We start from the raw sequence: 16,280 nt of genomic DNA on the forward strand, positions 1-16,280 counted from the left end.
ACATTCTTTCTACATGATGATTCGCTTAATGGGACATAGGTCACCACCAAATAATGGTGGTCAGTACAGCCAGAAATTCTATCTGCAGATTTATGAGGAAAGAGCCAGTCATTCCAGCCTAGAAAAGTTGCCTCTCTGTAGATTTTCAGAGATGATTTTGCAAGACTTAGAAAATTACAGATATCCATGAGAGCCTTCTTTGTTCCCTGAGCCACCTGAAACGTGAACACAAACCAAGCAAACAGAGCTGTGGTTTGATATGTTCAGATATGCTATGTAACGGACATATTTTCTAACACCCTCTGGCTGTTCTTAATGGTAAATCAGGAAAGTATAAGGTTAAGAGTGAATGGCACTAAACTACTGTAAGTCATTCTTTCAGGCAAATTTGACATGACAGGTAATAGGAAAAGAATCGTAATTAGTGTCAAAGACATTCATGTTTCCTTTGTAAGGGAATAAATCATCGACGTGCCTGGATACTTTTCTTTTGCGTTTCACTTTTCTTTTGCGTCTCACCTTGGGACTACAGTGTTGAGGTGGTCATTTGTGAATGTTTGTCTTAGGAAACTATATAGTTTACCCATGTTTCCTTTATCAGATTTGAACATACATTTTGAAATTCCAAACAGTTTCATGTGTTATAAACAAAATTTAATTACATACATAATGATAAAAAAATGCTTCCTGATTTTCAAGTTTATCATCAAACCTTATCCATTTTTAAAAATGGATATTCCACAGTGGTTTATGCCAATTACATTGTCATTTCTTGTCAGTTGGGTTTTATGTATATTTGAAATAGCACAGTTCAAATTTAGTTTAATGATACATATTTTGTTTTCCTTTGTAATATAATATTTCCAAGGTAGGGAAGACTTTGACTCCTGAGAAGATGAAACACATCTTGTACATCTATGAATTGTTTTTGTTTACATTTATGTATTGTTCCTTTCTGGTCCTCCAGGAAGCTTTCCCTGATATCCTCTGTCTCCACCCAGGCTGGGAAAGTTGCCCCCCTTGAGGACATCCGTATTACCCTGCCCCTATTTATGTTACTGATTCCTTCCTTCACTTTAGGCTTCTTGAGAGCAGAGTTTATGATATTTATCTTTGCTCTCCAGTGCCTAACACAGCACTTAATGGGTGTTGACTGTGACTGAGTGAAAGCTTAAAGTGAAATAGAATAAGGTTAGCTTAATGCGTTGAGACTGTGTCCTGAAGGTAGTTGCCTAAGTAAGGCCTCACCTACGTACTCATTTTAGTCTGGGCTTTACATACTATTGTCATGATGGGTTTGGTGGATCTATGAAGTCTCCTAAATGAACAGGCTGAAGACAAGGAGAACCCAGTAATATTTCTAACAAGAGGTTTAAACAAAGAGAGCTGGAGTTGTAGCTTATTCTGCACAGGAGAGGCAGGGAGTCACAAAGGTACACAAGCTGGAGTTCCATCTGCACAGATAGACACAGATGACTCTAAGATAGTATTACCAAGTGCCAGGAAGAAGAGTTTAAGCCACATGTGTCTAGGGAGAAATCGCTTCCAATTTTGATTGTTAGAGAAGGATTTTTTGTTTTGTTTTTCTAGAAGGAGGTGAAGAGAATAGTTTTGAAAGATGGTTGACATTTCAAGAAGCACTGATGGAGACAAACTAATGGCAGCTAAGTGCGTATGTAAAAGTGTAAAAGTAGGTGGTTAGTCTGGGGAGACAGGGAAGGGCCAGAATTTGGGGATACTCCCTTAGGAATGTTAATGGAATCTGCACACAGTTTCATTTTTACTACATTGAGATTTATTCCCCTAGGACACTTATCCAGAATACCAGAGGTCAACCAAGGTTACTATTCCAAAATTTATACTGCGCAGTCTGCCCCTTACTCAAGGGTTGATTGTGCAGACTTAGTTTTTTAAATTTTTCATTGCTTTTCATTCCTGCTACCTGCCAACAAATAATTCTTCTTCCCATAGTACCTCCATCAGAGTTAAAATTATAAGTCATTCTTGCCTACTTATTAGCAGCTCTGTAGAAGATCTGGTGAAAAGATAGTATGAAACTATGGACATAGGCTTTGAGAAAATAAACCCTCCCACTTATAAATAGTTAAACCACATTAATTTGGACTCAAAAGACAGATTCAAATTTACCAGAAAAGTATGGAGTAATTGTGTGAAAAAAAATTTTCTTAACACACTTTAAATCATGCCTGGCAACGTCAGGTACTTAACTCTGTATTCCTTATTTGTCAGTTCCATGAAGTCATGAACCACGTCTGTCTCCCTTGCTGACCGCTGTATCCTGAGCTTGCCCTTATCCTAGAAACAGTAAATATTTGGTGAATAAATAAAATATAATTGGTAGGCTAATTAATCTCACTTTTACATATACATTTATGTATGTGTAGGATATATGTGATACATAGAAAAATATATGCTAAATAAAGTATAGGTGTCAAAAATTGTAAAGTGTTTACCCCATTTGCAAGTTAACAACTTAGCCTGCCACAGTCTCATGGACGCTGATAGAAAATAGGGGCATGCTGGATCAGAGATGAAGGACAGTGTATTACTGACAACAGAGTGTCTGCACATGTGCCAGTTCCCCAAGCCTCAATTCCCTTAGAGTAACAGGAAGAGAGCCAGGTGACACTTAAACACACAATGAGTTACGTTCTAAGAAAGGAACCCCAAACTTGGGGAACCTGAATCTTTTGAAAAGGAGGTAAACATGCCTGCCCCTTTCTTTGTAGAGAGACACTGTCTGTATCTTCCACAGCTGATGTGTGTGTGTGTGTGTGTGTGTGTGTATCTTTATCACTTTAAAGTTTTAAAGAGCTGGAGTTGTCTTATTCCATCATCTGATTTTTTTTATAGGTAAGAAGAGTGAGGCTCAAATTGGGTCAGTGACTTCAACTCAAGGTTAAAAACTAGTGTGCAACTAAGTTTAGAGTAGAGTTAAGCTCCCCTGATTCCTTGTTAGCGTTCTTTACAGTGTACCATGTACATCTGACTATTCCATACAGATGAGTAAAATACCTGAATAGTTAGAGCTGAGACTAGAGCACAATATTGAATTTAGGGTTTGTAGTCTCATTAAAAGAAACCATAAAATAGTACAGTTGCCCCTGTTCTAAGTTTGTTTTGACTTAGAAGTTCTTAATATATTTATATTATTTGTCTTTATGGGAAATATTATCTTGAAAGATGTCATATTACACACCTGCATTTGCTTGAAACTTGGTAGCTTGATAAATTGATAAGATAACTGGGTCGTATGTTAAGGTTTTTGAAAAACCAACCCAAACATAGATCCTAATGAAAGAATGTTACACATTTCCTTTTAAAGGCTAAAAAAGTATTTCTCAGGACTCTTAAATTACCATATTCTGATACCAAGGGAAAATAAAATCTGGACTTAGAGTCTTGTTTGTACTTAGAGGGTTTTCCGGACAGGAAGGCAGTCTTGATGCAATGCAGTAAGCCACAATACCAGTGGGGCATTACAGGTGAAAAATCTGCAGCTGTACCCCTTCACCACAAAGTATTACAACTTATGCTGGAATATTTCCTGTACAGAAATAGGGTTTGGTTAACTTTGTTTCCCAAGAGTAGATCACATTAAAATGTTATAAAATCATGATTTCCTGCATTTGAATACTTGTGGTTTCTCAACTGGTTCCAATATTTTAAGGTTTTTTTTTTTTTGGTATGATTTCTATTAGTTGAAGATGTATAGAAGCTTTTCTTTTCCTTCTTCAAAATCTACTAAAAAGCAAATACATATAAAAATAGTATAATAAGCTGAAACATTTGAAATTACATACATATCTGTATTTTGTTATTACTAAATGATAAATTTTTACTTTGAAGTAGACACAAAAAACTGACAAATGCCATTATCAGAATACATTTTACTTTTAATTGACCATTGAAAATCAGTTGCGTTTGTTCTGTATGATGAATATTTTTTTCTGTTATAATGATAAATAACTGATTGTAATAAATGTTCTTGATGTTTAAAAGGACAGTTAAGTCCAGTCACAATCATAAGTAGAAAACAGTCTTCTTTATTTATAGAGGCAAAGCTGGTGTTTTAGCTTATTAGGTTTTAATGTTTATATTGCTGTTAGTTTACCTTAATTTATATAATACTATATAGATACCCATTTATCCAAATTTCTATAATAGTATGTAATAAATTGTCCTAATTTATGTAATGATATGATGTATATATACATTGTATCTTTCAGTCATGCATCAATCCACTATTTTATGCTCAGACCTCACATTCTATGTTTTAACTATCCACATACCTACTCTCTTCCAGTCATCAATTAAAAATTCTTTATCTACCTTTTGTTTTTCCACTGGATTCCCCAAGGGGGAATATATTTGGTCTTATCATCACATTGACATTGTGATAAATGTAGTATACACTTTTACTTGGTTAATGAGGTAAAATAATTTTCTATTAACAAAATGAAGGTTTCATAACAATTACTCTTTCAAAAGTTATCAACTAGGAATGTTCCAGTGTGAAAAGCCCTTTACCTACCCAAGGGTGTATGTGAGAAAGCATTTTTTTTAAATGGTGCTTGAAGCAGTGGATAACAGATAAACTTTTAAGCTAAGCAACAAGCTTAAAAGGAAAAGCTGGGGAATGAGATGTCCACAGACAGTGTGAAAAGCTCCAGCAGATTCCTGGGAAACTAGTGGGATACGCACATGCATAGGTCTGTGCATTCACCCCTGGCTCTGCGCATGCTGAGAATGATGTAAGAAGGCCCTATGCTCTCACCTCTGGCTGACCTTAAGACTCTGCACAAGCAGGAAAGGGAAGCTAAGGCAGAGTTGAGGGTATGCCTCAACGGCACATAGAGTCCCTCAGCAAAGACTGTGGGTGCTTACTGATTCCAGGCCTTTAAGGAAAGAAGAATTATTTGAAAAACTAATGGCTGAACACTTCTCAAATTTAATAAAAAATATTAGTCTACACATCCAAGAAGTTCAGTGAACTCCACATAGACAAAACTCAGATTTCTGCACGAAATAGTCAAGAAACAGTCTTGACTGCAACTGGAGAGAAGTGACTCATCATATATAAGGGATACTCAATAAGATTAACAGCTGATTTCTCATCAGCAGTGGTGGAGATCAAAGGCAAAGAAATAACGTATTCAAAGTGCTGAAAGAAAAGGGTTGCCAAAGAGAAAAAATTTGCCAAATTAAGTAACTGGGATAAATGGTAAGAATCAAAATATTGTCTGCATTTAGATTTCTTTCTAAGAATCCACTTTAAAAAAACTGGAACTGGAAATTGTGGCTGATAGTTTCCTTTGCTGTGCAGAAGCCTTGATGCAGTCCCATTTTTTAATTTTTACTTTTGTTTCCCTTGCCTTAGTAAACATACCTCAAAAATATTACTAAGGTCTTTCTCAAGATTGTTTTGGCTATTCAGAGTCTTTTATTTCCATATAAATTTTAGAATTATTTGTTCTGTTTCTGTGAATTATGCCCTTGGTAATTTGATAGGGATTACATTAAATCTGTAGATTGCCTTGTGTATTATGGTCATTTAAAAATATTAATTCTTCCAATCCATGAATATGGTATATCTGTTTGTGTCATCTTCAGTTTCTTTCATCAGTGCCTTACAGTTTTCCAAGTAGAGATCTTTTACCTCCTTATTTACATTTATTCCCGGGTATTTCATTCTTTATGATGTGATCGGAAATTAGATTGTTTTCTTAACTTCTGTTTCTGGTAGTTCATTGTTAAGGTATAGAAATGCAATGGATTTCTATATATTAATTTTGTAGCCTGCAACTTTACTGAATTCATTGATGAGTTTTATAGTAGTTTTTTTGGTGGCATCTTTAGGATTTTCTGTGTGTAGTTATCATGCCATCTGCAAACAGTGACAGTTTTACTTTTTCCTTTCCAATTTGAATTCCTTTTATTTCTTTTTCTTGTCTGATCACTGTGGCTAGTACTTCCAATACTATGTTGAATAAAGTGGCAAGAATGAGCATCCTTGGCTTATTCCTAATCTTAGCAGAAATGCTTTTTTCACAGTTGAGTATAATATTAGCTGTGGGCTATAAATGACTGGGATAAATGATAAGGATCAAAATGTACTCTGCATTCAGACTTCTTTCTAAGAATCAACTTTAAAGAAACTATGACTAGAAACTTGAAATGATACATTATCAGGTCTGTTTTTCTTCTTTAATCTAAAGGTGATTAGTTTGTAGAGCACAGGATTTATAGCCAAAAGGTCTGCACTTACTAAATGTGTAATCTTGAACATATTACCTAACTTCTCTAAGCCATAGTAACTTATCTGTACAATGAGAGTAATATTCTCAATAAGATAATGTATAAGAACAATCTTTGTAAATTGAAAAAGGCTATTCTTCTACCACAGCTTCTTCCATCAGTAGTATTATTACTGCTCCTTCCAAAAACACAGGTGATGATGGAAGCTTTTCTTACCTCTACGATAGTCACCTCTTGATTGGTGTCCTGGGAAATCTGGACGTGTGGTGGGAGGCTTTTTTTTAACCAGGCTTTAAAAGCTTACTCCTGAATGGAAGCTCTAGCTTTCTGCACACTAACTAGCCCTACACAGTCAGCTAGACTGCCTCTATTTTGTCATAACATAAAGAAAAGGACAGTTGAAGCAGATTGATTGATAGAATAACACTTGCTAAATAGTACCACCTCTTTATTACATACATAAATACAGAGAACACACTTCCTCTGTATCCTTTTCCTGGGTTTCTTGGTGGCGCTGAGTGGGCAAAGGGGCAGTGGCCCAGCTTCAGCAGCCCCTGCACAAAGCATTTAGAGCTATTTATCTATGAGGACAGATGGGCAGTTGCAACCCTGCTAATAGTCTTGGCAGTACAAGTTAGTAATAAAAACAAATTAATTGCCAAAATATTCTTTGTACCAAAAATATTTTTAAATGGCCAACACACATGCAGATCTCCCCAAATTAGCCATCAAATGGAAAAAAACTGTGGAATCACATTTTAAATGCAAAAATGCATGTGCTCTTACCAACTGGCAGACATACAACTTAAAATATATTCCTATGCAAAGACGGCATATGCTTAGAGTACAGTTTATTATGTATGGCTGGCTAATTTTTTAGGTCCTGTCAAAAATGGATAGGAAAACAAAATGTAATAAAAATATACATAATCTTGACAGTCATTTGAAATGTACCATGTGTTACAAGTGGAATGGTTTCCAGTGAAACCAATTTACTTGTTCCCACTTCCCATGACTCAGTACTAGATAGTCAGGCTTTCTAAACTATTTTTTGGCAACCAGACTTTCTTGGAATAGTCATCTTTCTTTCAAGTTATTCAGTGCAGGCATTAATAATAAATCCTCAGTTATAGATATGAAACTAAAGATCATTCACATCATCTCTTTCAAACCTAAAAGCACACAATAAAGTTATTTTAAGTAGATCACACAAAATAGAGCCCAGAGTTATTCCTGAGAGTAATTAATTGCTACCATATGAAGCACAATGTGACTGCATTGGGTTTTCAGTTTAATTACGTTACTACTTACCTAGAGATTAGTTGGGCAATGTCTGCTTCTAACTGAAAGGCAAAGGAAGATTAGTGAGCTGACGAAAAGTTTGTTAAAAGCGGGTGTGATTACAAAATCTGGCGGGAGGGCTCAGTGTATAAAACAAGACCCTTTTAGAGTAGAAAACTGTGAAAAAGATCATTGTCTTTTCAGCACCTATCTTCTTCCATAAATTTAAAAACTATTAAGCGTGTACCATGTACCAGACTCTATTGGAGCAATAGGTCGAGTTCTTTAAGAATGCTTGGCAGAGAACACACAGAATGCAGCCAGGCCTCAGGAAGGAGCAGTAGGCTACTTTTAGAGCCACAACCATTATCCCTCCCCTCCTAAATCAGGTCTCAATTCCAACACATGCCTCACTTCCGTCATTCCTAGTCACTACCCAAAGTGTAAGATCTGTCCCCTTGCATCTGGATACTGATTTGTATCCCCTTTTCCTTCTCTTACCAACCTCTTTCCATCTCTACCTCCCAAACCCTTCCACTGAGCCCTCAAGGAACATCTGCTCTATGATGAGTGAACTTCCCTAAACTTCAACCTCTTGTTCAAGAATTGTCCCTACCCCTTTACCTTAAAAGAAATCTTGCTGTTCCCTGGGACTCTCCACAGCATTGGAACCTCCTGAGGTGGAAGCTGTTTATTCTCTCACATCCCTTCCACCTCACGGTCGAGAGATAGGATGTCCTCCTGCCCACCAGTGCCACTTGCATAGAGTCTTCTTTCCGCCTGTGAAATCCTCCTCCTTCTTTGATGCTCATTCCATCCAGTCTTACCATCCTCACCCCACTTTGTTGTTGCCATCCACTCACTATATGGTCACTTTCCCTCATTCTTATGTCTTTGGCCCATGGCTTCCAGCCTTTTTCTTCACAGCCATCAACATCCATGTAAAAGATCCAGCCAAAGCCCAGCTTGAGCTTCTCACTCTAGTGATCATCTCCTCCACTCCATGTAAGTACTCCCTTCCACACACAAGCCTTGGAACTTGTCAACATCCCAAACTGCTCTGCCTCCCAAATCATTCATTCCAGCATCCTAGTCCCACTCGCAGTGTCTCAGCTTCTCCTACTTGCTCACTCAACAAGCCCCACTGTAGTCATTCATTCTCCTGAAACCTGTAGTTCTGCTTTCTCCCTATCCATCGGCTTACTCTGTTTTCACATCCCCTTTTAACCAGTTTATAATTTTCACCTATCATTTAAAACCCCCTCTTGCAAATAAGTACCATAAACTTCCCTGCTGAGTGTCTTTTCCATTCCACTCTCCTGACGAAAGGTTAAGGCTGGATGAGCCTACAGCTGTGTATCAACACAGTTAACTCCCTGTCCCACTCTCTAGAATAGCCAACTCCATACTCAAGAGTTCCACATGGATGGCTCATTGGTGCCTCCAACCCAGCTTGTCTAGAAATGAACTTATGATCTCCCCCTCTCTACGCTACACATACCACAAACCTGCTTCCCAGAGGGACAGATCAGTCTCACCCATCCCAGTAAATGACATCAGTATCCATACAGCTGCTCAGGCCAGAGACCTGGGAATCATCCTTAACAACTCCCTCCCCTTATGTCTGTCAGTTAACATAATTTTTATGCCCAAGGATCTCCTGCATACCATTCCACTGCCACTAACCATACCATAAGCCATCTACAGTTCTAGCTTAGACCACTGCCCTAGCCTTCTGTCTTTTCACATCCATTCTAGCCCCATTCTCTTTTAATACATTCTCTACCCAGTATCCAGAAGCTTTTAAAAACATAAATTCGGCATTAAGCATTGCTTCTTTGCTTAAAACCCTTCAAAGATATCCCACTGACATTAAGATAAAGTCTAAAATTCTTAACATGGCCTAAAAATTTAGTTTGTATTACCTACATTTCACAAATGAGGAAACTGAGGCTCTGAGTTACTAAATAAGGTGCTCAAGGTCATAGAGCAGTAGTTGTCAGTGCCAGGACTTTATCCTAGGTGAGTATAATTCCAACAAGATTTTTTATGAGAAATTTTTTTAAAAAAATAAAAATTCTGTCTACATGGTTTATAAATTTATGGCTCAGTATGTATTTGAGTGCACAGTTGACTAAAATTACCTTTAAAATACTAATTGTACCGAGTGTTGTTCCTAGCTTTTCTTTTGAGGTTTTGAAAACAAAAGTGTTCTTAAAATGGGGGAAAGGATTAATATGTGACTTTTACAAATGCACTTACAGGCATACAACTTTAAAAACATTCAACAATTTTCATTTGGAGTGAATTTGTTAATACCTCCTTATTAACCAAGGAAAATAGGATGTATACAGGAAAATCTTGACAAACACATAACTGACATATTGTAAGATGTATTTCTGTACTAGTTTTCTGTTGTTTTCTAAATTTTGAGAGTAACCTGGAATGTTCCAATTGAAGTATGTAACCACAGAGCTAGCCTCACACAAAGTCGTGAACTAAAAACAGGTTGGGTTTTTGTTTTGTTTTGTTTTTGATGTTCTTCCAAATCTCTCTTTTTGAACTTTCACAGTTTCTCCTTCCTAAGCCCCAGTGTTGGTTCAGTTCACTTTCATTGCCCTTAAACTACCTAATGGCTTCCCACAATGGTTCCCAGCTAGGATTGCCTTTTATTATGGATCTATTCCAACTCTCCCCTGTACATCAAAACTGACTAGCACTTTTTTCCTAAGGCCCCACTGTGAGTTCCAGTGTGACATCCAGTTTTCATAAACTTTTATACATTAGTTTTAATGGAGAATTCTGGAGACAACACCAGAAACAAGTCTTTTTTTCACCCTATTTGCTATGTGACCTCTCTACCAAGAAGATGATGTTGATCTTTACATTCTGTTAACTTATTGTTAATAAAAATCAATAGGTATATTAAATATGCTTTTTCTAAACTCATTTGCACTCTTCCATGAGATTCTCATATGTTTCACTACACTTCCCACATCTTATCCATTTCTGCTTATGACTTTCCTAAGCTGAAGGGCTGACTTACTGGCAGTCTAGAGAGGAGTTAAGCAAGGAGATATTTCTTTATGTCTCAAGTAATAGCCAACATACAGGGACATATTTTAATAGATATGCAGCAGAAAACCATATTGAACTATGATTACAGTGTTCTTGAACATCCAGATTCAAGGTTTATTATTTTCTTCCCACAAGTCCAACCCATGGTTAGGAAATCCAACAAGCAAGACTCTTGTTCACAACCTACATGATTCTTTTAACGACACCCAAGCGTCAGAAGTGTTCTTTGAGCATATGAAGGATGACTAATTAGTAGCTAACATTTCTTAAGCTTTTGCTGTATAGTATTAAACGGGATGCTGTACCTCATTTATTCCTCATGACAATTTGTGAGAGAGTTCTGCTACTATCCCCTTTTTAGAGATATATTGGTACTGATGTTAGGGAAACTAATGTGCCCAGGAGCTCATAACTAATGGAGCTAGGAATTGAATGCCATCAGGAAGCCAAAGTTTATGTTTTAAACTTCTATACTACTTTGTGGAGAATTTTTAGTGTGCCAGAGATAGAGTGAATCACCCAGGATGTGTATATTCGTTCATTCACTCATGAATTATTCATTCCTTCATTCAGCAACTTTTTTTTTTGAACATTCACTATATACACTTGGCCAGGTGCTATGGAAATCCAAAGCTTAGCCAAATGGAAATCATTCTCTCAAAGAATGTGTCTACCGGGGAAGATGTCATGTATAGAAATAACTGTAACATGAGTTGTATAGTGATAAGAGCTATGAAACAGATTCCCATTTTTAAAAACTATTGGAGTTCAGAAAAGGGAAAGCATGTCTCCATCTGGGAGGTGTAAAGGCTCAAATAAAGGTGGTATTTCATTTGGACCTTGATAGATGGGAAAGATTTAAACATCAGACATTGAGAAACTAGGGAGTCTACAGGTATTTCTGGCTGGGAGATAATATAGGAACAAAGACCCAGAGAGGGGAAAGTTAGGGAAAAAAAATGTCATGGAAAGCAAGGAGAGGGAGGATTTCAAGAAATAGTATTTCCATTGAAAGACTGAGAATCACTTATTCAGGAAGGAAAGGTTAAGGAGAACTCTGTTCATTCAGGAAGCTTTCATTAATATCCTGTTGTGTTCCCAAAACTGTGTTAGATGCTAATATTTTTTAAAATAATGTGCCATTTTTGCCCCAAGAATCACAGAGTCAACTAAAGAAGATGTACATGTAAATAAGGAATTGCAAAGTGTAATGACTTCTATGATAGAGGAATGTGTTAGATATGAAAGTGACACGAGAGAGGTAGTGATCAACTCCGAGGGTGATAATAGTTAGGAAATGCTTCCAAAAGAAGAGACATAGCTGACCCCAGTCTTTTTTTTCTTTTAAGACAAATGGAATTAGCCCATATATTCTATTTTGAAGCTTAATTTTTTTAGTTTAATAATACATCTTGGATGTCTTTTGTGTTAGTATGTGTAGCTATTCCTTATTCATTTTGAGGTTGTACAGTAATCAGTTCTGTAAATCTACATGTTATATTTAACTAAACCCTTACTGATGTATATTTGAGTTGTTTCCAATTTCTTACCAATATATGTAGTACTGAAGTAAATACACACCATGCAACACACACACTCTTGCATTAGAAGATCTGTAAAGCAATTTCATAGATGTATTCTTCCAAGCATTTAATAGATATTGCCAAGTTTCTCTCCAAAAATATTAAGAAGAAATGCATTTTCCCACATCTGTACAGAAATTGGAACTGTTAGGTTTTTAAAACTGCCAGATTAATAAATAAAAATATTGCATTATTGCTTCAACTTGAATTTCTATAAGTATTAATGAAGTTGAGTATCTTTACATGTGTACTGGCTGGTTATGTCTTTCCTTCTGTGAACTAATTGCTGTCAGAATCTGGGATTTTACCTCATGCATACTAATAAATTAGCCTAGTAATGTTTATGGATGCTGACAGAAGACGAGACTTTTGGGTCAGAAACAAAGAACATTATTGCTTGTAGCGCAGCAAGTGCTATGTGCATCACGATCGCATTGGTTCCTCTTGCTCCCAAATCCCATGAGGGCAATGCAGAAGGGCCCCAGGGGGATGCTCTGCATGCAGGAGATCAGTGGCACTGCAGGGAATATAGAGCTTGTCAAATCCACCTTAACTTTTAGAGCAAGTCTGCTCTTTGTCCGGGAAAGAGGCTTGACCTTATCGCTCAAGGTTGCTCTCTGCAAACACAACCTGAGAAGTGGCCCCAAGTAATAGCTTTCATGGCCTTGCATCTTTTGCACACTTGGCAAGAACATGGAAGATCATTCAAGGGTTCCAACGACAACCTTTGCTTATTTTTCTATATGCTTACTTAACATTTTCTCACTGATTTCTAAAAGTGCTCTGCTTTCAAAAGTGTTCCTAGATCCATCATCAAATATTACTTGTTTTATCCTAGTTTGCTTTTTTTAAAATTTGATTTTATGATGTGTGGGATTTTTTCCCATCCATGGGTTTCATGCCATACATAAAAAAGGCTACCCTATTACGATAAAAATATTAACTGATTTTTTTTCTCTTATGCTTTCAGTTTTTAACATTTTGATTCTTTTGGAATTTACTTTCATGTAAGAATGATGTAGGGACCCACTTAGGTTTTGCCAAATGGCTAACCAGTTCTGCAACCTCATTTCCCATCCTTCCCCTGCTTATTTGAAATGGTACCTCTATTAACATGCTACAGTGTATCTACTTGTGCTTTATAATTTTTTTCTTCTATTTTTATGTTAACTACTTCAACCTTACCTTTTAATTACTTTAGCTTTATAAAATACTTCATATCTTGTAGAATTTTTTTTCCCATTTTTTCTCTTACTTAAAAAATTTCTTTTCAAAAACTTGGCTATTTTCACATATTATTCTTGAATGGTTCTTTTAAAATAAAGTAGGTAAACAGGATGACAATAACTATGAGGAGAAACCCTAAACTACTGTCCTTTACAACTGTATTCTCTTTTAAAAAGTCTCATTAATGTTATAACTTTTATGAAGATTCAATTTGCATGTCAACAAATACAGAAGCATAGTTTCTGTTTGCAGCTCCTAAAATCTTCTTTCTTCTACTACAGATTCCCTGTAGTTTGGAATACTGGGATGAACTCCAGAAGGTTTTTGTTGCATTTCGAGAATTTAGCCTGTCTGAAAGCAAAGTTTGTGAACTGCAGTTGCCAGATGTCAATCTTGTGAATGACCAGAAGAAACTGGTGTCCTCGGACCTTTGGAGAATTGTCTTGAACAGCAGCCAAAATGGAGCTGATGACCAAAGGTAACTCAGTGAACAAAGAGAAAATGAAATAGTGATATTTACTAGGAAACAATCGTCAAGTCATCTTATCCAGTGAACCCTCACTTAGCTGTGTCTCCCCTGTCTCGCAGCTGCATCTGGCTGAACTACAGATAAGAACCAGGAAACAAGACAGAAACTGATGTTTCGAAGTCTGTATACTAAAATTTCTGTGTTTTACTGTGAGCTCTCAGTACCTGTTCCTTAAATATATATATACACAAAAGAGCCAAAACAAACCACAGAAAAATTCAGTTATCCTGAACCAAAAAAAAAAAAAATGTAGAGGAAAAGAGCCATATACACTTCAATAGACTCTTAATGACACAGTCATCAGTATGGGTAATGTTAACCCTGGGGCATTAAAAGAAAGGTTAAGTAAACTGAATTGTCTCCTTTTAAAAAGATAAATTTTGAAGATATTTCCTTCCTACGTGTTTTTTTTTAAAAAAAAAAACTTTAAAAAGACAAAGCTCCAGACGTTAGGAAAACTTGGTTAACAAAAATAACTTACACTCAAAGGATTTCAGATAGCCGGAGTTCTACCCAGCTCTAGAGTCTACTTGACCGTGATTTCTCTCTAGAGCCAGGTACTCTGAATCATGTCCCCAGAACTTCGTGTTCCACACCTCCTACCAGATACCTGGTTAGTAGCAAAACAGGGCCAGATTGTCCCCATTTCCAATGTTTGCCTGCTTAATACATCCACTCATTTAGAGTAGAGGAAAATGGCTTCAGCAGTTTATTCTTCAGCTCCATATCTCTTTCATGTCTTTCTGTTCATGCTCCCATAAATGACAAGAAAAAGAAACCAAATCACCATCAGTGAACGGTTTCTTGGGTCCTGTGCTGTGCATATTGTGGGCATTTGCTGATCTTTCTGTCCACCAAGTTCAATGTCCTATCTTCCAATTCTCCTGGTGAGTTTGCTTTAGCATTATCTTGCTCCCTTTCTATAATCCCTCCATTTTCGCCCCAAAGAACAGTTTGACACTAAGAGAAAAAAAACATCCACCATTCCAACACCCTACAAATGAGCTGTTTTCTCTTCTCTGTTAACGTTTATTTTTGTCCATTAAGTGTATGCCTTTACAAGGTTATAATCACAGCATACCGTTTTTGTATTCTGATTCCTATTTTATAGATAGCTATGAATGCTTTATCTTTATTTAATTAGTAATAATATATATTCATTGAAGACCACTTGCAAAATAAAGAACACAATGCCACCCATAATCGTGTCACAGCGAGACAACCGCTGTTCACGTTTTAGTCTGCATCCACAGTCATTTTCATTGATTACTTTGTATGCTTAATAATAATATGTTTTATATATTCTATTTCTAGGTCATTTGGGCTCTTTAAAAATTATTACCTTCCTAGTATATTACCTAGTAATGTAAAAATGGTGAAAATGTATTAGAGCAGTGGGATCTTGTTTTTACCCAAATGAAACACAGCAATGAAGAGAACACCCATCGTGTGAGGAGTTACAGCAGATGGACAGAAAGACTGCCTCTTCTAAGCATCGGTTACCTAGGAAATCTCATAAAACAAAGCTGTGGAGAATGAAATTGACTTTTTAAGGCCTGAGTTTAATTATTTGTATCAAGTTAGAAAACATTTCTTGATTCTAATTATGAAAGAATGCATTTTCATCATTGAAAGAAGCATTTTAGACAAGGTTCATTCCTCTGAATCTGAAACATTCATGAAAATCACTTTGTGGTAAGCTTAGCACTGCAGAAATGTGGAACCTTTAAGGGATGGAAATTTATGCAGACAATCAAATTTAGGCAGTTTTTCACCAAGCTTCTGACATTGTAATCACAGATCTTTTGTCCTCACCTGCGATTTTTCAACTTGCCTAATATTTCAGAATTGACTCTAAATTGTTTGACATTAAGCATTTTTCAGATAGAAATTGGTATTAGTGAAATGAGGTTTGAAAATCAACATAATATAACACTATTAAGACATTTTTCAAAGGGAACAATAAATAAATTTCATCTTATTTCTTGAAAGAAACATCACTGCTTTGATAATATGTCAGCACTTCATGTAGAAATGAAATTGCTGTATTCTGTTATGAGAAGTCTAAAACTGGACAAAAACCTGACACCTTTATGATTAGAGATTATCTTATCTTAAATAATATTTATGGTTTGAGAAGAATATACATTAGACCATTATACACTACTGGAAGAAAGCTCCTAAAAATAAGTTCCATGAAGCTTAATCTTTAAAAAAAAAAAAAAATCTTGCCCACACTTGGCAAAAAGTGCAACAGTGTAAGGTTCTTCGTGGTAATAGCATCACTGTGTATATGTAAATAG

General features: G+C 36.3%; 1 protein-coding gene across 5 annotated transcripts in view; it reads left to right on the forward strand.

The window, feature by feature from the left end:
- Window positions 1–16,280, forward strand: part of VPS13B (vacuolar protein sorting 13 homolog B) — a 625,623-nt gene that overhangs the window by 518,305 nt on the left and 91,038 nt on the right. For all 5 annotated transcript variants that reach the window (XM_072949533.1, XM_072949529.1, XM_072949532.1 and 2 more), the window contains exon 40: window positions 13,730–13,926. In XM_072949533.1, coding sequence (XP_072805634.1) covers window positions 13,730–13,926 — 197 coding nt within the window. The remainder of the gene's footprint in view (window positions 1–13,729; window positions 13,927–16,280) is intronic.

This window comes from Vicugna pacos, chromosome 25 (assembly GCF_048564905.1).
Source record: "Vicugna pacos chromosome 25, VicPac4, whole genome shotgun sequence".
Lineage (NCBI taxonomy): Eukaryota > Metazoa > Chordata > Mammalia > Artiodactyla > Camelidae > Vicugna > Vicugna pacos.